Source organism: Polypterus senegalus, chromosome 10, assembly GCF_016835505.1.
Source record: "Polypterus senegalus isolate Bchr_013 chromosome 10, ASM1683550v1, whole genome shotgun sequence".
Taxonomy (NCBI): domain Eukaryota; kingdom Metazoa; phylum Chordata; class Cladistia; order Polypteriformes; family Polypteridae; genus Polypterus; species Polypterus senegalus.
This window is the reverse complement of record NC_053163.1, coordinates 164,775,608-164,802,417: the sequence shown is the minus strand read 5'-3', so window position 1 is coordinate 164,802,417 and position 26,810 is coordinate 164,775,608. Positions and strand designations below refer to the sequence as shown.

At 47.2% G+C, this 26,810-nt stretch overlaps 1 protein-coding gene across 1 annotated transcript in view; it reads left to right on the top strand.

Moving 5' to 3' along the window:
* faf1 (Fas (TNFRSF6) associated factor 1) overlaps window positions 1-26,810 on the top strand; it is a 218,093-nt gene that overhangs the window by 150,717 nt on the left and 40,566 nt on the right. Inside the window, exons 13-14 of the mRNA XM_039767268.1 lie at window positions 10,859-11,013; window positions 24,472-24,608. Of these exons, the coding sequence (XP_039623202.1) occupies window positions 10,859-11,013; window positions 24,472-24,608 (292 nt within the window). The remainder of the gene's footprint in view (window positions 1-10,858; window positions 11,014-24,471; window positions 24,609-26,810) is intronic.

The window sequence follows — 26,810 nt, the reverse complement described above, 5'->3', positions numbered from 1 at the left end:
CTCTGGTCCACGGTTCTTGAGGCTGATCCTCCAATTAGCTGTGAACCCCCCAGTCTCACTGAGATGGCACAGGTGGTGAACCAGCTGAGGGTAGTGAAGGCTGCAAGGATCTGTGGTATCCAGGGGTGAACTTCTCCAGGCTGGTGGTAAGGCTGTCCTCCTGGCATTGCAAGCAATCTTTGGTTTCATTTGTGAGGCTGGCATCATCCCAACTGACTGGAAAACGGGACTTGTTGTCCCTATCTGGAAAGGGAAGGGTGATCGCCTGCATTGGGGGGGCTACAGGGGGATCACACTGCTCTCGGTGCCAGGTAAGGTCCTTATTAGGGTCGTCCTCAATAGGATCCGTGATCACCTGCTCACCCACCAATGACAGGAACAGTCTGGTTTTACGCCTAAGAAGTCTACCATCGACCGCATCCTGGCACTGAGGGTTCTCATGGAGCGCAAACGTGAATATCACCAGAGTTTCTTTACAGCCTTTGTTGATTTTGTAAAGCATTTGACTCAGTTGATCGAGCTGTGGCCCTGTGGGACATCCTGAGACTTGGCGGGATCCCCTCGAGGTTGCTTGATATCATGGCCAGCCTGTCCACTGGTACTGTGAGTGCTGTGCAGAGTGGAGGCAGGACCTCTGTGTTTTGGGTTCGTCAGCGGTGTGTTCTGCTCCTACTCTGTTCAATGCTGGTATGGACTGGGTGGTGGGCAGAGTCGTGGGGTCCAGCGGCTGGGGGGCATCTGTTGGTGAAGAAAGATTCACTGATCTTGACTTTGCTGACGATGCTGTGATCTTCGTGGAGTCAATGGAGGCTCTGATCGGGGCGCTCGAGAGACTGAGTGAGGAGTCTGAGTGTCTGGGCTTGTGAGGGTCCTGATAAAAACCAACATCAGGCCTTTAATGACCTCTTGGGCACGGCCATCAGCAGTGTGTCTGTCTGCGGAGAGAGTGTCGACCTCGTCATCGAGAGGTTTACTGATCTCAGCAGTGACATTCATGTGACTCTGGTGACTCTTCCTGTGAAGTCAGTAGACGGACTGGCAGAGCTTGGGGGGTCATGAGGTCACTGAGGGGTGTGTGACGTTCCCAATGTCTATGCCAAAGGATGAAGGTCCAAGTCTTTATAGAGTCCTGGTGCCCCCTGTTTCTGAGACATGGACGCTATCCAGTGGCCTGAGACGAAGACTGGACTCCTTTGGTCTCTTTGGAGAGTCCTTGGCTACCGTTGGTTTGACTTTGTGTTGCTCATGGAGTCCCAAATGAGTCACATGACCTGCATTGTGAGGGAGCGTCAGTTACGGCACTACGGCCATGTGGCACTTTTCTCCCCTGAGGGTGATCAGCTCGTAAGACCCTCATTGTTTGGGACCCGAGTGGCTGGACCAGGCCAAGGGGTCGTCCACGTAAGACCTGGCTGCGGCAGATGGAGGGTCATTTCCGGAGGGTGGGACTGGACCGCGTGTCTGCCTGGGGGGTTGCAAACCGGGGTCCCGAGTTGTTTCGCCATGTAGTGGGTGTGCCAACGTGCTGTACCAGTGCAGGCTCCCCAACTTGACTTGACTAAATTAAATACAAAGAGGACTGTTTCATTTATGTTAGGTAGATTGCCCAGAGGGGACTGGGTGGTCTCGTGGTCTGGAACCCCTGCAGATTTTATTTTTTTTCTCCAGCTTTTGGAGTTTTTTTTGTTTTTTCTGTCCACCCTGGACATCGGACCTTACTCTTATTCTATGTTAATTAATGTTGACTTATTTTTATTTTTTATTGTGTCTTCTATTTTTCTATTCTTCATTTTGTAAAGCACATACATTTTTTTGTATGAATATGTGCTATATAAATAAATGTTGATTGATTGATTGATTGAAAGGTTGACTTGACTTGGTAGCAGGTGGGATGGGTCTAAATGGTTGAGTGGCAGCAGGTGGGGCAGCGCAAGCTATTTGAGTGAGAACTGCCCATCTTGTAGTGAAGAGACGGGCATCCTGTGACAAACGTCAGGACAATTTGAGAAAAGGTGGCAGGAGCTTTTAGACAAAAGTGTAAGTAGTGTTAGTTGCCAGCCTTTGCCTGATTGATGCCAATAGCAGAAGCGGGCGCTGCTTTGCCCCTCCAGGTGCTTCTCCCTTCCATGCTCTCACCTCCCCAGAGTAGCAATGCTGGTCTGATGCAGGGTGCCGCTGTAGCAGGCTGACCTCTCAGTCCGCGTGATGAAACGGCCATTTTAGTGATGCACACAGGGCTTCTGACTGCATGGGTGTCGTGACTCATGGCTGGTCAACACTCTAAATGACCACCTCTCACGTGTCTGGCATGACCTGTAGGTGGCACACCTGCAGCCTAAACACCCAGACCCAGCCAAACCACACAGTCACAGGTTCAAGGTAAGACGTTTTTTTTCACCGGCCACAGCTCCGTTTGGTTTCTTTCCTTTCTTTTTCCACCTCCACTCTTCTCCGTGTGAGCCTCGCCCACCAACTCCCACTCCACTGACTGCTGGCTGCTTTTCAGCTGAGACCCTGAAGTACTTCCTGTGCCACCGGGAGGCGCCTCTGAGTGGTGGAAGCTCTCTCTGATAATGCAGCACTAGAGAGCCCCCAACAGGGCTGCCCAGCAAAACTGCAACTCCCATGCTGCCCCCTGTGGGTGTCCAAAGTGGAGCCACAGCAGGGGGACACTGGCACCCGGTGGAGACAGCCGCCCACCCTGCCCTTCATTTATCATGGCTTCCTGGCCGGGTAAGGACCCCAGGCTATATGAGGCTAGGGATGTTGCTGGTTGGAATCCCGTAAATGCCAAAAGGGACTCTTAACCTGCAATTGCTGAGCGCTTTGAGTAGTGAGAAAAGCGTTCTATAAGTGCAAAGAATTATTATTAGCATCCACCATTTCTTAGGATTTGCTACTCCCAGAAAGTCCCAATAACAGCATTTAATGGTGCGGACCTCCGTCCGCCTGCCCCTTCGCTCACACCCTGACCGACTGTGAGGCGGACGTATAGTTGCCATTCTGTCTGCACCCCTCATTCCTGGCTAGTTTTGTCCCCCGACTCCCATGGGCTGCCGTTTGATCGGCCATGAAAAGAAGCCGAGGGCAGCTAAGGAAAACTTTGGGGCAGAGTCATTGGCAAAACACGCGGCTCACCTGCTGACAAATGCAATCGCCATTACTGAAGTGGGCTCTGGGAAGCCAGGCCTGCAGACTTTGGGGATAAAGCCATTCTTATTGGGGTGTGCGGTTGAAAACCAATTTAAAAAAAAAACGGTACTCTGTTGCCAGTGCCCCCTGGTTTAAATTAAAAGAGTGTTAGAGGGGGTGATGGGTGTTGATGGCTTTGGGGGATAGATGGGCCCCGTCTGTTTTAGCAGAAAGCTGGCTTCCCACAAAAGGGCAGATTAAAGGGTTTTGGGAACTGAGCGCCGGTCAAAGTGCCTTTTTCTCCTAACTAAACACTTTCTTAAAAGTTTCCAAGCAGGGAGAAGGGCGAAATAATGAAGTCATCCATGTGGAGTTTTTTGAAAGAATTCTTGCCGTCCTTGTTCCAAGCTGCATTTGCTTGTCTTCCCAGCGTGAGTGTTTAATCTTTTCAAGGCCGTGAATTGGCCCCCGTGAATGAGCACAGGGGCTCTCTCTTGCTAGGAGCCGAAGGCTTACTCTAAAGCTTTAATCGCTGAGCAAACACAGCCGTGCCCTCCCCCCCAAAGCTACGAGGGTCCCTGATGGCTTCGGCTTTTTTTCTTTCCTTTCGGCTTTTTTTTTTTTTTTTAATTTATTTATTTATTTGTCACTTATCTCCTTTGGAATTACCTGAACATTCCCAAAACTCTCCCACCAGTCTTTGAATTGCACAATTCTCGCTGTTTGGAGGGCAGCGGTTCTAAAGCCCTGGACTTATTGATTTATTTTATTGATTGATTTATTTTAACCGCCTCTCCTCTTAACGCCTACCATCTTTTTAATTACCATATATACTCACGTACGAGTCTTGAAACCTGAAAAATCGGCCATGAAATCAGACCCCGACTTGTACGCCCATTCAAGAATACGACACTTCATTTTTATGAATTTTTTTTTCATCTCCTTGCTGGATTCCAGTAGTTCCCGTTAGAACATTCTGGACAAGAACAGGCCATTCAGCCCAACAAAGCTCGCCAGTCCTGTCCGCTTATTAACATCCAGTCGAGTTGTGAAAGTCCCTAACGTCTTACTGTCCACCACACTACTCGGTCGCTCATTCCAAGTGTCTGTCGTTCTTTGTGTAAAGAAAAACTTCCTAATGTTTGTGTGAAATTTCCCCTTCACAAGTTTCTAACGGTGTCCCCGTGTTCTTGATGAACTCATTTTAAAGTCACCGTCTCGATCCACTGGACTGATGCCCTTCATAATGTTAAAACACTTCAGATCATGTCTGCTCTTCATCTCTGTAAAGGCTCAGCTCTTTTAATCTTCATAAGTCATCCCCTGTAGCCCCCCGTAATCGGCCTTGTCGATCTACTCTGGACTTTCTTTAGTGCTGTTATGTCTTTATGGAGACCAAAAGTGCCCATCGTACTCCAGGTGAGGCCTCACCAGTGTGTTATAAAGCCTGAGCAGACTCCACACGTCAAGGCGCTATATAACCTGAAAGTCTGTTAGTCTTCTTAATGGCTTCTGCACACTGTTGGGAGGTCGATAGCTTACAGTCCACTACGACTCCCAAATCCTTCTCATTAGGTAGACTCTCGATTTTCCAACTGCCCGTTGTGCATTGCCTCCTCCAATCTCGCCCCAGTTTCTCAGACGCATCAAATTTTATTGCCAGCGCAGTTACCAGTTTCTTTCGCCACTTCAACGACTTTCAGTTTAAAACCAGCTTCATATTTTCTTCTGATTGAATGCTCCATCATTTTACGATAAAGGTGTATGAGGGTGTGAGATGCAAAAAACACAAAACAGTGTCAGCGTCTCTTCGGAATAGTGTGGGTATTGATACCGTGTGGTCACATAGGCACAATACATAGAAAAAAGAAAAGGGCGTGTGCCCCGTGGTTACTCTCTCAGGTGGGCGTTACCATATTGTAATCTCTGGGACCAATAGAGTTAGTTTTCCGCATTCGACTTATACGACCGACATAAATCGATATAAAATACCGAATATTATACGGTAAAATAAAGTCCCGACTTATACGCGGGACAACTTAAACGCGAGCATATGCGGGATGTCTCTTTTTCTGGACGCCGGGATATGACAGGAGTGGGCTGAGGTGAAGTGTCGAGATCGGACGTAACGTCAGACCCACCGCCGGTCCTCCCTGCACATAAACTACCAGGCCCCATGTCAAGTATTTCCTGCCGCCATCATTAATCGTCATTTATTACTCAGCTAGGCTTCTTCTAGCGCTTAAGAGAGAGCCTGACGACGCCGGAAGGTTAGACGTGCCAAAATGAACTGCAGGCTAACGTGTCGACCTCATTGTATGCGGCACGTTTAATTTTGACACAGTTTCTATTGAATCACCGACCAAATGACCGACTGCTTTTCAGTATGGCACATCGATTCTCGTGTCGTGTTTCTCGTTTCATCGCATTTCAACTCACGCCCACAGAACGCGCATCGTAACTGAAAGCAAAGCAGACGCGTTATATCTCACTCTATGGATTGCATTTCGATTCCATTTCACGCATTAATCAGCCAAAAAAAGTGCATGGAATGTAATCGAATGACCAAAGAGTGGCAAGAGAGGTGGGGCAAGGGGCGGTCCCATCACTCCACGATACAGAAATGGAGGGTTGATGAGGCAGGGGATCCGGCGTCTGGCGACCGAAAGGACGATTTCCTTCTCGAAAGAAGGAATAACATCGGGTTATCACAGAGGCTACGAATAAAAAGCCACAAAGAAACCAAGCTTGGTGTCGCCAGCAAACGTTTTACCGCACTGAGTATTTAGTTAAAAGCACGAACGTTTGATCGCACCACCTGATTTCAGATGTAGCGTTGACGTCAGAAGTTTCCATCCACTTGGGGTGAATTCTTTCTAAGCCCCCCACAGATGTGACCCTGGTTTATCGTTTAGGACGTCTACTCTGCGCAGGGTACAGCATTTCACTTTTTACTGACGACATCACAATCCCAGTTGGTCACACGTTTCCGTACTCTTTGTTAACTGGACCTTTAAAAGCTCGGAAAATTCCAGAAGATGATGTCAAGCCTTTAGGCAATTCGACAATTAGCTTAACTAGAGTCCACATGTGGATGCATGTTAAGGCCGACCATCAAACTCACGGCCTCTTTGCTTGACCTGATGGGAAAATCAAACAAAATCAGCCAAGAGTTCAAACAAAAAAATGGTGGACCTCCACAAATCGGGTCATCCTTGGGAATAATTTCCAAAAAGCTGCAGGTTCGCCGTTCATCTGCACTAACAGTAATACACAAGTGCAAACACCATGGGACCACCCAGCTATCGTACCACTCAGGAAGGAGAAGCATTGCGACTCCTAGAGAAAAACGTAAAAGTGCAAATCCATCGCAGAACAGCAGCAGAGGACCTTGTGAAGGCCATCGGTAGACGAGTCTCGATATCCACAGTAAAACAAGTCTGACATCACCTGGAAGGCTGCTCAGCGAGGAAGAAGCCCACTGCTCCAAAGCCACCATCAAAAAGCCACACTGCAGTCTACAGTGGCACGTGGGGACAAAGATCTGACCTCCTGGAGGAATGTCCTGTGGTCTGATGAATCCGAGATCAAAGTGTGTGGCCATAATGACCATCGTTGTGTTTGGAGGAAAAAGGGTGAGGCTTGTGAGCCAATGAACACCATCACAACAGTCAACATTGGGTGGGGGCTGCAGGAGGGACTGGCACACTTCATAAAACAGATGGCATCATGAGGAAGGGCAATGATGGAGAAACACTGCAGGAACATCTCAAGAGCGTAGCATGGAAGGTGAAGCTCAGTCTCTAATGAGTCCTCAGAATGCACAAGGACCCCCAGCAGACCTCCAAAGTTGTGGCAAAATGGCTTAGGGACAACAAGGTCGTGGTATTGGAGTGGCCATCACAAAGCCCTGACCTCAAATCCGAGTGAAAATGTGTGGTAGTCCTACAGACCCGTCCCAGCTACACCAGTTCTGTCTGGAGGATTCGGCCAAAATTCCAGCAACTTATCGTAACAAGTTTGTAGAATGCGACTGAAACGTTTGGCTCAAGTTCAACAATTGAAAGGCAATGCTGGCAAATATGAAACTTATGACCCCCTGGGATTGTGATAGTCAAGAAAATGAGAAATACTGGAAGGTCTGGGAATGAATGAGCGTTGCGCCGCACAGAGCAGACGTCTTAAACGATACACTAAATGTCTAGTTTGTTGGGGTCAAATCATCTGTGGAGGGCTTAGAAAGGGAGCTTGAAAGAATTCAACCCAAGTAGACAGAAGGCCGTTGGCAAGAGAGGTGACCAAGAATCTAATTGTCACTCTAGATGAACTCCAGAGAACCTGTTGGAGATGGGAGAAAGTTCCAGAAGGACAGTCCTTACCACAACACACCCCCCATATCTGAGGTTTATGGCAGAGTGGCCAGACGACATATGAAAACGGGCACCAAAGGGACTCGCCAACTGCAACAAACGTGACTCACTGGTCTCATCAACGCAACACTGGACTGCTGGGCGTCATGTCTGGATGAGAGCAGGCACCACTCATCGCCTCTGCAGTGCCATGCCAGCCTCGAAGCATGGTGGTGGCAGCAGGGACTGGGAGACTCATCAAGGAAAAGAGGAATGGAGCATAATACGGAGATGATGACGTGCGCCAGAGTAGTCGGGACCTCAGACTGGGCTGAATGTTCTGTGACCCTAAGTACCAAGAACAGGTGACACAGGAGTCCCCTAATGCCCTAGAGTTGCCCAGACTTGAAACCAGTTGAACTTCTCCATAGAGACCCTAAAAGAGCTGCCAACTAATGGTCACCATGCAACCTGACGGAGCTCCAGAGGTGCAAACCCCCCCAAATTCAGGTGTGTGACACTTGTGTCAAACCCAAGAGGACTCCAAGTTGAAATTGTAACAAAATGGCAGACAAAGTGAAGGGGTCTGAATACCCCTGAAAAACTAGAAGAAGAGGAATCCAGATGATACAAGTAGCACGTCGCCATCATTAGACTCCCTGACTTACACCTTTGCTGGCACACGTTGCCAACTCGATATCCAGCCATTTGATGGCTCGTTTGTGTTGTGCCAGTCGCTTTATCCGCGGTGGTCTGCTGGACCGCAGCACACGAAGCTTCCGTCGACTTTTTGGTTCCACCTGAGTGGCTTGCTGGCAAGAGGACATGTCGGCACCCACCATGTTGGGGTACTCGGACCAGGACTTACCTGTTCATCTGGGAAACTTGACGACAGATTGGTAACAAAAGTCGGAGAAACTCATCAAAGCTGACGTGCAAAACTAGGGGCGTGGCCAAAAGGTGAACGGCCAGAACTCGCTTATGAAGACGAGCCGGCATGACCTTTAAAGTTACGAGTTCACATGTTAAAGTTGTTCGAGCGCTGAATCCTTAAAACGGAGAGAAATCAAAGGCAAAAAACGAATTTTAAAACTATGATTGTCTGAAGGCGTACTGGCAACAAAATTTTGTTGTTGGGGATTTCTGATAACCTCACGGTGAGCTGCCATGCGAGTGTCGCCAGAATCTCGATAGACTTGAAATGGTAAGAGAATCAAAAGGCATAAAGCCGCTAAAATGTACGCGCAGGACTTTTACCGAAGTCAAAACCAGAGTTGCTGTGAATCAAAGATTTAAAAAGGGAATTTGCCTGAGTTGTTTGAGTAGTAGAATCCGGAATCTTGGACACTCCACTAAATGCAGTACAGGTTATAAAGTGAAGAAACCGCCACGTGGCACATTGTGTCTCCTAGTAAGTGGGACGGGCGGCCTTGGCCATTACCCTGGCAGCTTCCACAGAACCCAACGGGGCTGTACCAAACTGTCAAGTCTCAGCGTGCCCCATGGTGCCACAGCTGCCAAGGAAGGGCTGCCCTCTAGCATACCAGGGAAGGTCGTGCCTTTCTAAAGCTCCCTCTCTCCCCCGGTCCTTCCATCCCGCTGGCATCCCCGAGGCCAGCTGTCACACTACACCATCACATATGTCAAAGTACAAAATAGTGACGTGACGTACTTAGATGATAAAAGAATCGCCCAACGGTTTATTCCTAAATACAAAGAACTTCCAGATTTCTTCCCCCTGACGTTAAAGCCTTCCACTGACCCACAAGAAAGAAAGCATCAGGAAATAAAAAAGAACAAAACTGTCCCAAATCACCGAAGTTTTACACTGATGGTGGGCTCTGATTCAGTTGCAGTGTGGGCGGGTGGCATAGTTTGGAGTTGGTGGGATGGGCTGCACTGACCGTTTGGTTGGCAGTGAAGATGGCACTGCAGCTTAGATTGTGATCAAGGTGCCATCATGTTCTGAGTTTTTGCTCTTTTTATCTAGCAGTGAAGAGGAGGGCATGGTTGTTTTGGCACTGCAGAGAATGATTTGGCATGAGTGACACTGAGATTGGTATGTGGGTTCCATTGAATGGATGGTTTTCATTTTCACTATGTGAGCTTAGCTGGCACTGACAACTGTGGGTTGGTGTTGCTGACTATATGGGTGGTATCTGGGACTGGATGGCACTGAGTCTGATGGCACACCTTACACTGAGGGTGTTTATCTGTCTTAATATCAGTGAGCGTGTTGGCACAGTTTAGAGCTGGAGAGTTTCACTCAGGATGTTTTGTGGGTTTAGTTGGCGCTGAAGATGGTAGATCACTATAGGTGGTATTGCCATTTGTCTTGTGATAAGGATGTTACCTTATTTTGGATGGCACTCTGGCTGTTAGCCAGTTAGCTGGCTGGTATCGCAGGGGTGGCAGTAGAAAGAATAAATTATTATGGGTGTGACTATCAGTTGTGAATTACTATGAGTGACATTGAGTCTGGCATATGGCTTAAATGGCATCAGTGGTGCTATGTTAGCTTAGTTGGCACTGATGAATATAGATTGGCATTTTTGACTGTTTGGTTATATCTAGGATTGAGTGGCACTGAGTCTGATGGCACGCCTTACACTGAGGGTGTTTGCACAGTTTGGGGTTGATGAGAATGGCTTCACCAAGGTTGTTTTATGGCTGTGGTTGGTACTGAAGATGGCAGATTACAATAGATGGTATGGCAGTTTTGGATTGTGATTAGATCTTGGGTGGCACTCTCTCTGTTGGCTGTTTTAATCTGGCAGTGAAGAGGATGGTATGGTTGGAGTGGCAATAGAGAGAATGAAGTAGTATCAATTGTGAAATGGCATGAGTGACACTGAGATTGGTGTATGGGTTAAATGGCATCAGTGGTGGTATGTGGGTTTAGTTGGCACTGATGGCTAAGGATTGGTGTGGCTGCCTGAGAGGGTGGCATCTAGCATTGGATGGCACTGAATTTGATGGCTGCCCTACACTGAGGGTGTGATCTGCTTGGAGAGCTGTGAGGGTGTCGGTGCAGGTTTGTGGGTTTAGTTGGCGCTGACGTTGGTATATCACTGGACGTTATTGCTGTTTGTGTGGCGCTGAGCGTCTTACCATATGTTGGGTGGCACTCTGGCTCAGACAGTCTGAAATGCAGTTGCTCAGTCCAGGTTGTGGCTGCTGTTTCTCCCTGAGTAATGATGGCTCCTGTCTTCACTTGTCTGCCCCGCTGAGTGCTTGTCACCATGTTAGGTGACAGAGCGATGACACGTCTTTGTAACTGCAAAAGCCTCAAAAATGAGGAGAGTCGTGAGAGATCTGTAGCTACTCTGCGGCTGCCACCACACATCCACCTGACAGATTGTGTCTTCTTCCTGCAGAGAAAACTCCTTGCCATCTACCTCCACCACGATGACAGCGTCCTCGCCAACGTCTTCTGCTCGCAGATGCTGTGTGCCGAGTCCATCGTCTCGTATTTGAGCCAGAACTTCATCAGCTGGGCCTGGGATGTCACAAAGGAATCCAACAGAGCCAGGTAAAGCCTCGGGCATTAAGGGCATGTATAGCGCGTGGCACGTCTGAAGCCCACCTCCATACTGCTGACTAATCAATGTCAGATTACCCAGGGAGCCTGAGGTCTCAGCTCTTGGGTACCCTTCAGCCAAGTTACTCAGCCTGGCATCATTTTCAATAAGTAAATACAAATGTTGGCTGTCATTAATGATGCTGCATAACAATGCCATTCTAACACATGCCGCCCATCCAGCTTGGTGTGTGCCCGCCTGGCCTTGGAGCTGGCAGTACTGTGCTGCCCATGTACCAGGCCATAGTAAAGGTGTTCAGGAGAACTGCCTCTCTTGAACCCCCCAATTCTATCAACTTGATGGATTGTCTCCCAGGTCTTTGGTGCTTGTGGTGGTCTTGTCATTCTTATCACTTAAAAAAGAAAAAAAGTTCCTCATGTTGAACTCCTGTGTGACACAATTAATCCTCTTCTCTGCACCATTGGGACCGTGGCAGGAGAAAACTCTGGAAGAAATGCCCATCCGTCATGGTCCACCTAACCCCTTCCAGTCAGTGGCAGGTCACAAGGAGAGCGTGCCAGCTGCACCGATGGCCAAAGCATTTAAAGTACTCATGTGTTACCTTCTGACACTGATAGGACCGATTGGGCGTACTGCCCAGTGCCCCTGCTGTCTGCCATGCAGCCGGGTCAGAATGGGTTGCTGGGCACAGCGAGCGCTTCACCAGCTAAGGCGAGTGATCTGAAACTCGGGTGTGATGACAGCAAATGACAAGTTTATCCTCACAGAGTTTTATTTATTTGTGCAGCACCCTGGGATTGTTTTTCTCTCCGATTCTTTTGCCACTGTGGCTGTGCCCAGAAATCATCAATTTGGAGTTCGGCTTCTTCTGTTGGTTCTACGGGTGAGCAGCCCACCCATGCAAAAGAGCGATAAGCAAGAAAATAAAACGTTAAACTGGAGAAAGTGCTGACTGATTAATCAGGAGACCTCACACTCGGACTGATGGACAGGCAGACAGACTGACAGAATAGACAGAGCGAAAGGTGCTATATGATAGATAGATAGATAGATAGATAAATAGATAGATAGATAGATCTGAAAGGCACTATATAATAGATAGAGTGAAAGGTAACATATTAGCAGATAGATAGAATTTGGTATAGTAGGAAGGATTAGATAAAGTGAAAGGCACTATATAATAGACAGAGTGAAAGGTGTGGGCTTTACAAGCAGACCTGCACTTTTAGATGGGTGGTCCACTCTCTTCTGAATTAGGAAGACGACAGGAGCGAGGTGGGTGGCCACAGAAATGGAGTGCAGTGGGAGAGAAGTCCAAGGCACAGGTCTTGTTTCTGTCTGACTGGCTCTTCTAGGTTTATTACCAAAAAGATAATACCGATGAGTCGTAAACACCTAATGCTATCTGAAAATCAGTCTGGAAAGCACCTGAAAAGCACCAAAAACAAAGTGAATCACGCGGAAGGTCCTTGTAATCCTCAGTCTCGGGTAAATAGGGTCTGTGCACGGCACGTGAAGTACCGTCACACTGATGATGTCAGAAGCCACGCTTTCCCGGAGGAGCACAGGAATGTGACTGTAGCAACAGAGCAGGCCAAATCTCAAGAATAGTGGAGCCCAAAATGGTCCCAGAAAACAAAATAAAAATGAACAAAAACAATGAATTATGACCCTGTCCACCTGCCTATCATGTAGTGCCTTTCACATCTATCTATAACTGTTATATAGTGCCTTTCACGTGTATCTGTTGACTAACATCAGTACATCTGTCAATGTCATTTGGACTCTGCCATCTGTTAAAGCTATTGGGGCACCCATTTTTAACTCCATGCTGGTCCATGTTTGTTGTCATGTGCCCCACTGGCACATGTCATGCCACTTTATTCTCTCGGGTTATTTTTGGAGATGACTCATTGTTACAAAAATACTTCCTAAGCAAAATTGGTGTCATTGATGAGGGAAGGAAACGAATGTGAAGACAGCTGAGTAAGCCTGTGAATTGCAGCTAAGTGTCACGCCATGTAGGCAGTGCTGCCCGCTGATGTGGAAGACTGGGTACCCCCAACATCGGAAGTGCAGGTGCACCAGCTGCCCCCCCCCTTCACCCCAAATCTCTTTATCTCTCTTTTTTTTTTTATCTTCTCAGGATGGCCAGATGTGAAGTGTGGGCTAATTGGTGAAACGGCACTTGTGCGCGGGTAATTAGTCGCATTCAGCGTTCTTGACCCCTTTACTCGAGGGGGGCGTCGCACTGGCCAGTTGCGCATGTCTGCCTCGAGCAGCAGGCTTGACCGTATGGAAAAGGAGGCGGCCGCCCGCCCCTCCCCTCCAGACGAAGAGAACAAATCCAGCCCAGGTGTGAGTCCTGCTGGCTAACTTTAGAGAGCCCTCTCTTTTCTCCCGCTGTTCAGAGGGGATTTAGCTCCTGCAAACAGCAGAAACAGATGGATGCTTAATTGTGTGCCAGCGGCGGGTTACACTTGAGGGCACAGCGCTCTAAACCGCTTTCTTCCACTAGGCTACCTCACTAAGCAAGCTCACAGGCCCCTAGAAAGCATCGTTTCAGGCTGACGTATTCGGAACGTTGGGTCTGCCGTCGCCCCCCTCGGTGTGATCGAGTTCTCTCACACACACACAGACACACATAAGTGCAGGCCGTCCTAAACTGCTCCCGGGACACCCAGAACTCCTTCACTTCCCCGCTCTTTTCAGATTCTTCCTATCTGAACTCTTTTAACTTTGCTGTTGGCTTCGGTTTCCCTGAGACTTGCAGATTTTTTTGCAGACGACTTTGATTTCGTCTGTCAAAGTTTCGAGTCCCCTTCTTCAAGATGGATGTCATATGCAGGAAGTTCTAATGCAGAATTGGGTGACTACTGTGCTTGTAGAGTTTAATCTGCAGACTGAGAAGTTTACAGTGGCACTGGGACATTTCTGGCGATGGATGCAGTAATCCACACTACTGTTCTGTTAGAGATGTCTCTGTTGTCCACAAAGAATGTTCCAGATTGCTAAGACTTGTCACGCAACGTTTCCCCGTTCTGATCACACTGCTAAACAAAGTGGAGGGCTGATGGGACGATTGAACTTTCAGATGTTCAGTTCCATAAGCAGACCCACAAGACACTAGGTGGTCTGCTGATAGATCGATAGATAGTGTAGTTGGCAGGATTAGATAGATATGAAAGGCTCTATGTAGATAGATAGGAAAGGGTCTATATGATAAATAGACAGACAGATGGCGTAGTTGGCAGAATTAGTTAGATAGATAGACAGACAGATAGATGGCGTGGTTGGCAGGATTAGATAGATAGATATGAAAGGCACTATATAAGTGGTAGGTAGATAGGAATGGGGATATATGATAGATAGATAGCGTAGTTGGCAGGATTAGATAGTTAATGTAGTTGGCAGGATTAGATAGATAGCGTAGTTAGCAAGATTAGATAGATGGTGTAGTTGGCAGGATTAGATAGATAGGAGAGGGCCTATGTGATAGATAAATAGACAGACAGATAGATGGCGTAGTTGTCAGGATTAGATAGATAGATATGAAAGGCACTATATAAGTGGTAGGTAGATAGGAATGGGGATATATGATAGATAGATAGCGTAGTTGGCAGGATTAGATAGTTAGATAGCGTAGTTGGCAGGATTAGATAGATAGCGTAGTTAGCAGGATTAGATAGTTATCGTAGTTGGCAGGATTAGATAGTTAATGTAGTTGGCAGGATTAGATAGTTAATGTAGTTGGCAGGATTAGATAGATAGCGTAGTTGGCAAGATTAGATAGATGGCGTAGTTGGCAGGATTAGATAGATAGGAGAGGGCCTATGTGATAGATAAATAGACAGACAGATAGATGGCGTAGTTGTCAGGATTAGATAGATAGATATGAAAGGCACTATATAAGTGGTAGGTAGATAGATAGGAATGGAGCTATATGATAGATAGACAGCGTAGTTGGCAGGATTAGATAGTTATCGTACTTGGCAGGATTAGATAGTTATCGTACTTGGCAGGATTAGATAGTTAATGTAGTTGGAAGGATTAGATAGATAGTGTAGTTAGCAGGATTAGATAGATAGATAGCGTAGTTGGCAGGATTAGACAGATAGATATATATATAGATATGAAAGGCAAGGGCTCTACCAGCTTTACAAGCAGACCAGCACTTTTAGATGTGTGGTCCACTCTCTTCTGAATTAGAAGTAGGACAGGAGTGAGGTGGGCAGTCATGGAAATGGAGTGCTGTGGGAGAGAGGTCCATTAAAATGATTTCCCTTCCAAATGTCTGCTCTGAACTCACAGAAACTTCTGGAACACAGGTCCACTGTTGCACTGCTGTACTAAGGATGGCCCTTTCAGTCCTCAAAGAAAGTTCCGGATTTCACCTTCTGAGAATTGTAGCCTGTGAGTCAATCACCTTCCTCCATTCTGATCACACTGCTGGGTGGAAGGACAAGCAAACTAAAGAGTGAAGGGACGGAGTGCTGATGGATCAGTGCAGCCATCTAATCTTCAGTTCTTCGAGCAAAGCGCCAACATCCCAAATGTGCGAGGCCTCACCAGGCAGGCAGACGTGCAGCCCATGGAAATGGGCAAGGTGTACATCCAGAAACGCTGTGGTCAGCCACAGAAATGCATTGGGGTGGACAAGAAATCCAGTAAAATGAGGTCCCTTCAGAATGTCTCTGGTGCGCTCAGAAGCCACTGAGAGTCTTGCCCACTCTTGTCCCCACCCCATTCTCTTCTACTAGGGGTGTGTGTCTCTGTAATCCACAGAGAAGGTTCCAGACTTCACCAGTTACTGCCTCCTGAGAATTCTGGCCTGTGGGTCACACGTCCTCCTCTGTTCTGGTCTCACTACTGGACGGAGGGCAAGAACCCTAAAAAAGTGAGAAGGCGGAGGGAGGCCTGATGGGATAGCTGAGCATTCAAGTCTTCCATTCTGTGACGTGAGGTGGTCATCTCATGTCAGCGAGGTCTCAACAAGCAACCAGGCCTTTCAGGATGTGCTTCTCCAACTGGGGTCCATGTTGAACTCTTCTAGTGATAAGACCTGGTGAATCAGTTGCCTTTCCTGCAGACAGTCACACCTTTTACATCCGCATGACTTCTTTGTGACTCCAGTCCTGCTGTCCCAACTGGTAGAGGAGGAGAACTGGCCTGCGGCACAGGAGGAGACTGAGGGGCCGCGTGGGTTTGACCGAGTCCTCTTTGTGCTAGGTGTTTGTTGACTTTCGTAACGTAGGCCCTCAAATTAAATGAGGTGCTTTTTGATAAACATCCCTGCGTAGGATGACAAACTCCAGGGTTTGGATGCCAATGCATCTTCTTGGCACCTCCGTGTTTTTCACATGGCTACATGATAATTGCTATGCACAGAATTTCCGGTAATGAGTGGCTCTTAACCGTTGGTGGTCCTCCATATCTGTGAATTTTTACAAAATGTCCCTTGGTCCAAAAGTCTGTGGAACCACTACAGTAGGAAGTGGGCAAGGTGGGCATCCCGAAATGCGAAATGGTCACCCGGAGAAGAAATTCACCGAAACACAACGCATTGGCGAAGCCTCGTCTGGAGTACCAGATGCAGATTTGGTCTCCAGAAAGACAAAGCAGTGCTAGAGAAGGTCCAGAGAAGAGTCGGTGGGGTGGGCTGGGCTGGCTCCAGGGCTACAGGGGATGAGTTATGAGGTGAGCGAAGTGATAAAGGGAATTGGTGCAGCAGATCAAGACGGGGACTTCAAAATGAGCTCATCGAGAACACGGGGACACAGTTGGGTACCTGTGAAGAGTAAATGGCACACAAAAATTAGGACAGAGAATCACAGACATGGGGAATATGTGACCGAGTAGTGTGGGAGACAAGAGGACGTTGGGGACCTTCAAAACTTAACTTGATGTTATTTTAGAAGAATTAAGTGGACAGGCCTGGCGAGCCTTGGTGGGCCGAGTGGCCTCTTCTCATCCAGATTATGACGGTGATGTCCCTTCGAAACATCTGCTCCAGCTTCACAGTAGCCCGGTGTCACCCTATTAGGGATGCCTCTTTAGTCCACAAAGGAAATCCAGATGCCACCAGTTACAGAGTTCTGGCCTGTGGGACATACACAAAGCGCCAGCACAGGATGCCAGAAATGAACACAGGTGCCACCTCCAACGTCAACCACAGAGCTGTGAAAAATGGTTTACCCCCTTCCCGAATATCCTCTATTTCTATATATTTATGACAAGGAATCCCTTGAGATCTTCAGATAAAATGAAAAAACTGGATAAAGGCAACCAAAGGAAACCATTTCTAGATTTCTGCTCAATTCATTTGAGTCATAAAATTGTCGAATGCTCCTCTCAAACAGCTGACCAAACGTCATCGATAATTCGACTCGGCTGACTCAACACAGCTGGCATTGTTAAGCTAAACCTCCCCGTACTCTTGATTGTCACCACAAGAGGAAGTTTTTCACCACGAGAACTCCGGGACTCGGTGACAGAAACTTCCAGGAGAAACGAGGACACACGTTGAAACTTGTGCTGAGTTCGCTGGACAGCGGCAGCTTACAGTGAGACAAAAACAGAAGGTGAATTGTAAATTGTAATAAACCTGCCACGGTCGTAAGCGGGGAGGACAGGAGTCCAGTAACGGTGGCCAGGATGTTAAATCGAGTCAGTGAGCCAAGTGTTTCACGGAGCCAGAGTCGAAGATGTCTACCAATAATAACTCGGAGGCTTTCAGTTTTCATTTATCCACAGACTTAGATGGCCAGAAAATGTCCGACACCAACCTTTGTGGTAAAGACGCCACGTATTACACACACCGGGTGGTCCTGCCTACCAACAGTCTGGCCAACATCACAAAGAGCACACCATGTTGGCACCGATAATAAAAACAAAATGGCATCTTCAAAAAATTAAAAAGAACATTCAGACCATTAAATTCCTTGACCTCTAAAACCCCCAAAGTGGTATCTCCAAAATTTTAGAGGGCAGGTAAAAGGCTGTAAACATTTAACACACAGTCGAGATCATGATGGAAGCAAACCAAACCGAAAAGAGTGACAAAGCCAGACTGAGGACCTCCACTGCACTACACTGTGGGTCACCATCTTGAATGGAGCACATCAGGAAGATGGGCGAATCTACCAGGGATAGGGAGTCCTGCCAAGATGACCCCAAGGGTGCAGCAGTGACTCCTGCAACAAATCGCAGAGGAACATCCAAAGAAGTGCAGGCCACTCCAGCCACAGCTCAGGTCAGAGTTCAGGCCTCCATGACGGGTGAAAAGGGGACTCCTGGGAGAGCAGCAAGAGCAGAAACGTCTGCTGTTGAAGAGGAACATCAGAGCCCATCTCACATCTGCAACCAAATACCAGGGTGACCTCCCCAAGTTGTATGCAAGTGCAAAATGGAGCCCTTTGGACAAAGTAGGTCCAGCTATGCCTGACATTCGATTAGAAGACCATTGTCACTTCAGACACCCACACACGCAGACGTATCATTGGTCCTAAGTGATGCCAATGTGGTGGTCCGTTGTGGCCATGAACCCTGAAGATCTGAAGTGAGTGGAGCTTGAGGGCCTGTTGGAACTTGGCTTGGAGAGACTCTTCCTGGTCAGAGCAGAAGAAGTGCAAGAAGCGGTCGTTGTGCGCGTCCTCCCCTGATGGCCCCTCTAAGTTGCTTTTAATGTTCATCGCCGTGACTCTGTGAAGGTTGTGGCCCTTCTTCTGCGCCATTAATGGCAGTGAAATGAGGTTGGCATCAGGCTGTAAAAGCTCCTACTCCTGTACCCCTCAGAGCTTTGAAGGCCAATCTGGGTGAACCCCAAATAATGGCCGTTAAATTGTCAGAACAGGGCGTGCCTGTGAATTGTTATTTTGTGTATTGTTGAGGTTAGCAGCGAGGGGACATTGTGACTTTGTCACACTTTTAAGATGGAGAGGCGCCCGTCCTGTTTGTCTAAAACCCACATGCATTAAAATGAGACTTTATGAAGTTTGAGGTTCTCTGAATGTGTGGTACCTGCTTTTAGATTTTTGGGCGTTGACGTTTTGGTTTGTTCTACTCCAAGACCTCTGCCCGTTTTGACTTTGTGTTCTTGTCATCTCCCCGGTCCATCCATTTAAAGGATCAGTTGTTTTCTGCCATCACTTTTATCTGAGCTTTAGCTTATATTTGTTAAATTTGAACCCGCTGGTGCCCACCTCACCCTAGTTGTTTTATTTATTAAATTGGAATTATTCAATAAATAACTGATCACAGAAAAAAAAAAAACATTTAATAGACAAAACAGGCTTGCGATTAAGGCCTTGGACTTAAAATTCGAATCCCACTGCTGACACCTGTCTTGTGTTCCAACTGGGGAAACAAAAGAAACGTAACCAGTTCTACTTTGGATGTTTTAAGGCATGTTGGATGAAGGCATCCGCCAAATAAGTAAACTGTAATAATAAAATACAGTGTCAGCTGTGTGCCGCGTAACGTCTAACTGCACATCCGTCCGCACGGCCCATAAGGGTATAACGGAAATCCTGATAAGAGAACGGGACATGGCGAAGGCAATTCAACGCCTGTCTCTCGTTTATACGTTGGCTTATGTTTGTCACCCACCGCTGCGTAAAATGACCCCCTGCTCCAGGTCCATATATAAAAATGTTTCGTAGTGTTGACGCCCAAACATCTTAGTTAAGGAAATGCTTACCGAGTGGTGCGAGAAGATCAACATGGCCTCCCGAGTGTGCTGAAGGACCCCCAGGCATTCCAGGCCCAAGGGTGCCAAGCTTCCCTCTTGTTTTCAGAAATGAGAAGGCAGCTTATGGTAAAGGAGGGGAAGGACCTACATATGTCCCTGTCCCTTCTGGTATTTCTTACGGCCCTTGTTATCAAACGCTGGCTTTATAATAAGAAAAAATGATTGAATTGTTTGGAGGGCCGGAATTTAAATGTCAGGAGGTAATTTCAATATCTTTCACAGTAAATAAACGGGGGTTTGCGTTTGTATTCAGACCCTCACTTAGGACTCTGCTCCTGGTACTAAATGGCTTTGTACGGTGGTCCTTTCACAAGTGCACTTGTATGGAATCGAAAGTCAATAAGGCAAAAAAAGTTCATTTTCACGAGTGCCTTTGGGTTTTGCTGTCGCCCCCCAGCGTGTTCCTGCTGTCCGTTTTCATGCATAATTAATCGTACATGCGCGGCTACCTTTCCGGCAGTTTTCGGTGACCTGTAGTTTTTAGCCCTCCCACTCTTTTATTTTCTCCCTCTTTTTAACAGACATTATTAAATTGGATCTTATTAAAATATTTTATATTTGCATTCAAGCCCTTGCAATTCATTAATATTATGACATTTACCACCCGCTCTGCAGGTCTTCTGTCAGCTTCCTCTTTCCTGCAGCGAAATGTTAATTTAAACTTCTAATGGAATAAGAAATCCTCCTCGCCTCCTCTTCTCTCCCCTCAATTAGAAAAGTCTCGCGTGGAATACTAATTCGGCGGCTTCTTGGATTTAGGGGATTTGGCAGAGAATGAAGAGCCAGATTATTGGATGTCCTGCTCTTCTGTCCATCGTGCCCGTCAAAGGGAGAGTGGTCTCCGAGTGCGGACCCCCCCAACACTTAAACTGCGACTATTTCTAATTAACTTGACCCCAATCACAGCGAAACGGTAATAGAGGTCCGGGATATTTGGAATGGAACTTTTAATTTATTCATTTCACTCGGAGTTTGTAAGACGTTCTTCAAGTTTGCCCTCACGGTGTCTGAAAGCATCAAAGTATAAATCTTCGATTTCTTTGTAAATCCTCAAAGTTTCTTTGGAACGTGTGATTGACGTCTAGCATTTGGCCGACATGCTTTTGTCACTTCATTCTAGAGCAGGGTGGCGCAGGGAATAAGCGCATTACAGAATATATTTAATGATGAGACGTATTGTACAGGATGTGCAGTTAATGATGGTCATCAATATTCATTCAGTATCATCATGAAGGTGTCGTCCATTTCTCCCGTACACATTCTGACAGCCACATTCTGCATCGCTCGACGTGACGTGTCAGGAGGAGTGCCAGCAATTTCCTCTTCGGTCCTCCTTTTCAGTTTAGAAATGGTTGCGGGACGTGTAGGGAACACTTGGCTTTTAAGATGTCCCAACAGAAAAAAAAAGTCACAAACACTGAGATCTGGGGACCTCGGAGGCCATAGAATGTCACCATTGGATGAAATGACGCGCCTTCCGGACAATTGTTGAATAGCTGCCATCGATTGTCAGGCAGGCAGTATGTGAAGTCGCTTCACCTGGGGACTTAGGCTGACCCCGTTTCTTTAAAATTATGCACCCATGTTGTAATCGCATGAGCAGGCGGGAGACAATCGTGACGTCCTAACTGGTAATGACGCCGAAATTCCCACACTGTCACCATTCTTATAAAATTCTTTCACAGCAAGCGTTTGTCGCGCACCATTCCACTGCTCCATTATAACTAATGACAACGAGTCCTAACCCTAACCCCAGGGTCACCAACACCTACTTCCAAAATTTCCTGTTTCCCTGTGGCACCCTGTATGATCTCTTATTTTGAAAAGTCTTCCAAGCACATATGATTTTTTAAATTTTATGTAAAAGATATTAATATTTCACTAATATAAATTTAAAACATCAACTCTTAAGTGTCCCCTTGGCAGTAACAGGCTCTGGCCTCCTGCCACCCAGCTTTGGGTCAAGTGAGCTGGTATTTGTTGTGTTGTGTTACTCATCCGACTGGGGTCACCAGCAGGACACACATGAAAGGAAAACCGCATTTGTCACACTTATTAATAATGTCACAGGTTTTTGTCATTTTAGCAGTAGCCATTCCTACGTTTTGTAAACTGTCTAATTTAAAGCCAGTAATTTCTAAAACTACAAAGAGGTGTAATAAGAGGGCACACCATCCCGACTGGGGTTGAACAAGGAGTCTTACCCGGCCGGGGGGGCCAGTGCAGCAGTAGGACTTGGTGGTCCTCCGCCATTACGCTAGGTGACAGCCTCCCTGGGTTAGGATTCCCCACATGGACGCCTGCAGGGCATGCTGGGAGCTGTAGTCCTGTGGAGCAGCCCTGTTGGGTTCCTGGAGGAGCTGAAGGGATTCCCAGGCGTACTTTTTAGGACGTCCGATTGACCTGGAAGTACTTCCACTTGGGCTCTGCCCTAGCACCGGAAGTACTCCTGGGTCCAAGATAAGAGAGAACCAGGCAAGGTGGTCGGGTGTGGGCGACGGACTCTCGCCCGGGAGATGAGAACAGAAAGAGAGAGGGAAGAATTGTGTTTGAGTTTATACCACTTTTGGATTCAAAAATATGTTAACTCCATAAATTTTAACTCGAATAAACTCCTGTGCATTAAAGAAAACAATAGAGGGCTAAAAAAAACAATACAATGCGACTTTTCATCTATCAAAGAAATCACTTAATGTTAAAAGAATGCATTCACATGCATTACACAAGAATTACAAAACACGTGACAAACAAACAATAATTACCCAAATTTCCCAATTCTCAATACATGTCTGGAGGAACTGATTGGCTGTCTCGAATAAATTGGCAGGGGGCAGTCCTTCAGCTGACTGTCATGTAGCCCCGCCTCCAATAGTCAAGTACTTAAGGAGCAGGCCACATAGCTGACCGTTAAAATAGTGACATAGGTGACACACTAATAGCCTCTCCAGCCTCTATACGGAAGTCGGTAACTCCTCTTATAAGCCTCTCTTGACCCCCGAGACCCCTGTCCTCCCTCTACTCCTCCTGCCTGGGTGGCCAGATTTCATGAAGTGAAACGCAGTCCCCAGAATCCTGATTATCAACAAACCCAATTAAAGTTTGTTCATAGACTTTCCCCTTCTCCTCGTAAGTGCTGTCGTCTTTCCTACCTTTCGAGATTCCACTATTGTCAGAAACTCTAACCCTTTTAGATTCGTCCTCCCTGCACCTCCCCTCATACCAGCAGAACCGTATCTGTTTAGGGTGATCTGCTGCCACGGAGTATTTCAGTTTTATAGTTTATTATGTATAAGGTGGGGTGCCAGCTCTGAAGCTAAGTATCTGTGCTGCTATCTGGGGGGTTGCCGGTTCCAATCCTGTTACTGCCAGAAGGGATCCAACTCCATTGGGCCCATAACCTGAAAATTGCTCCAGATGCTGCTGTACAATGGCTGACCCTTAAGGTCGCGTGAAAAGACAAATTCCCCATGGGGTATAATACAGTGTACCAAATAACAAAAAAAAGATTAATATGGAGTTATGTGCCTCTCGTATTAACAAAGCATCCATGAAAGCAATTGATGGCTGGCCCACCGCTGTTCAGTCCTTCACATCCAGGATGTCTGCCTCTGGTTCAGGGCATCCCGACTTGGCATTGGGGTGGTGGGTCATTGTGTTATGTGTAATTTTTTATTTCAAAAACAGGAAAAGAGGGCAAAAAAAAAAATTCCCATATTTAAATTTGAGCCCCCCCCCCACATCGGCCCCACCCCACCCAAATTGTTTTATTTATTATTTTGGAATTATTCAATAAATAATTGATCATAGAAAAAATAACTGACCTAGTGGTTAAGGCTTTGGACTTAATACCCTTGAGGCTGTTGGTGTGAATCCCACCGCTGACACCTGCCCAACTGGGAAAATAAAAGAAACGTAGCCAGTTGTATGTCAGGTGTTTTAAGTCACCGTGGATGAAGGCATCAGCCAAATAAGTAGAAGGTAATAATCAAAATATGGTCAGCTGTGTGACATCCGATCGCACACTCGTCCTGTAAGGTTATTGCAGAGTTCGGAAATCTCGATGGGACAGCGGGGCGTAGCGAATGCCATTTACAACACGTATCTCATCTGTCGTAAACTCAGAGTGATTGTGTGTTGTACTTTCTGTTGTTCTTTCAGTGTGAAATTTTCCTACTTACAAATTAAAGGCAGCAGCCCCCAACATGACTGTCACGTTATTTGTCGGTGTTCAGTCATAGCAGGTCCACCTGACTGTCCCATATAGCTACTGGATATTTAATTTGGTGTTTCACAGAGTGTTTCGTGGACGTTGGACGGCTCACGCCTATGCACACAAGAAGGATATTTAAGGACCCTAAAGATCCGAGCACGTGGCAGGCAGTGCACTGATAGCCGCTGGAAAGCTCGGCTTTCATTTCAAAAGGCGCATTTTATGTTGTGTGCCGTGTCATTGAAAGAAAGAAAGAGGAAACGAGGTTAAACAAGTAAATAAATAGCAATATTTCACAAGATGATCATTTGTGCTGAGTGTTGCTATTGTCGCAGTTCACAATGCATTTGCTGGCGTATCTCTTGAATGTTCTCCTCAGACATGCAGCTAAAGCACTCATAGTTGCCACGGGCCTCACTCTTCATTTACTTGTGTTGCTAGAAGACCCTCTGGCCGTTCAGCCTGTTTTCTGCCCCTTTGTCTCCGCAGGCTCCTCACGATTTGCACGAGGCACTTTGGCAGCGTGGTGGCCCAGACGATCCGGACGTACAAAACCGACCAGTTCCCCCTCTTCCTCATCGTCATGGGAAAGAGGTCCTCGAATGAAGTGCTAAACGTCATTCAGGGTAAGCTGCCTCTGTTTGCCTGGGGGGGGTGTTTGAGGGCGGAGCTTGTTTAAATATTTTGGATGTAGTGATCCTTAAAGGGGGGTCTGTGAGACAAGCTTTATGATTTATTAACATAGCGGAAGTAAAACCAAAGGGAGGAACAAAAGACAAAAAAAATGATCCACGGTGGGACTTCCAACACAAAATAAAGACCCCGACTGACCCGACGAGTTGCAAGCCCACTTTTCCACCAGTTGTGACCACCAAAACCAGTACCTGACGTCAAAACCAATAACTCTCTGTTTTTGTCAGCCTCTCGGTGGTCCTCCTGATATGACTGCTTAATCAACAGCCCCTCGGAGTTTTGAAAATTAGATTGAAGGGCGCAGTTTGGTTTGAGTTTTGAACATTTTTTTTGGAGAGCAGGGGGTGGTGGGACCCCCTTGATGTTTTGATCCCGATGGTTTATGTATATTAGATCAGCCCGTGGGAGGGGTGGGTCCCCCTCAAAGTTCAGAGCAGGTGCCAGCACACCACAGCAACAATAACAGGGACCCCCCAAACCCCGCTACCACCCCCGTGCCCTCCTTTTCACATTCCTCACCATTTCTTCTTCCACAATGGAAAAAAAATGTTTGAAAAAAAGAATTATAATAAATGCCAAAGTAGAGATCTAGCAGTTCAGCAGGCCTGCAGGGTTGGCAAAGCCCCCCTGCGCTTTAAGTGTGAAACTTCCCTGCTACAAAAATAAGCTGGCAATCAAAAAAAAAAAAAAGATTAATTAATTAATGAAGTATTAAATTACTATAAGGAAAAAGGATCAGGAGATGAAACGTCGTCAAAAAGAATTGCGCAAAGTTTAGAACCGGGAGATGACAAGGTGGCACTGCACTCTCACCGACGCTCCAGATACGAATTGAAAGTCGATGCCAAAGTTCTGCACCCAGGAACCCCCAGACGTGAAAACTGCACACCAAGTCTCAAGGAAAAAACCCAACAGAGCTGAGCCGCAGCCCTCCAGGGCTCCGCCCCGCTCTGCCAACGAGCCAATCAGGCGCTTGCCGTGTTACGCGACCTGCCCAGTTCCCCTCTGTGTGCCAAGGGGTGCCCAGCATGTCCTCCTCCTCATTTGGGTCGTGCGCCCATCTTGTGTTGTGTCAGCGTTGAGACCCTTTCTGGAGTTTCAGCTGTTTAAAGCGTTCGACATGAACACGCAATGCCATTGGCTGACCAGCCAGGCTCCTGTATCACGGGGGTCCACAGGTCCCTTCTTAACATATTCCTCGTCTCAAAGCGACTCGCTCGTCTGGACTGTCGAGTCTGCGCAAGTCAACAGACGCTCAGCCCCTAAGTGCGCCGCGTGTGACCCCCAAAGACGGCTGAAAGGAGAGAAGGAAAGCAATTGTGCTAAGCGAGGAGGGGTCCGCTCAGATGTCTCTTCAGTAGCACATTGTTTGTCCTAACACAGCCAGGTGGGAAATGAAAAAAACGAGATTGGGTCCGAACAGAACCGCCTTCCGATTTGCTCCAAGTTGATTGGTGGCCGCCAAAGTGAAGCAACATCATGGCACTCTTACGTCAGTTCCTGAGAGAATCGTGTAGGTGGTTTCCCCTGCTGTTCCTAATTGTATGATTTGGTACCACCGTGTGAAATGGGGGCTCTTGTCAGAGGTCCGGTGTTGGCTGAACACTTGACTGTTACTGCAGTAATATGGGATACATCAGATAAGCTATGGAGAATGTCATCAGTTAGGGTGTGTTTATAAGGAGTGAATGATACGCACCCTACGAGTACTGCTGTGCAGCGTCATGCGGGCCGGTCACCTTTCATGACACGTGTGCACCTAGACGTTGTTTGTGACACCATCAGGTCTCGTCCGTTCCCTCTCAGTGCCAGCTAACCTTAAAGTGCCTGCAGGTCAAGGCATCCTCCTGACAGTCCCTGCTCACACCTGCTGACTGATGGGAATTGAAGTCCCCTCTATAACGCTGCCACAAGTTTATCTCGATAACAGGCTTGTTTATTGAAAAGACCCCCAGTACACAAAGAGCAGCTCGAGACCACTTCACTTTACCACAACAAAACCTGATCTGGGAGCAAATCCCTGCCATCCTCCTGCTGTTCCCAATGTCAGCACAGTCAGGATCACGGCATTGACACCTCACCCGGACAAGCGCTGATGCCAACATTTCTGGTTTGTTTCCTAATAATAGTAATAC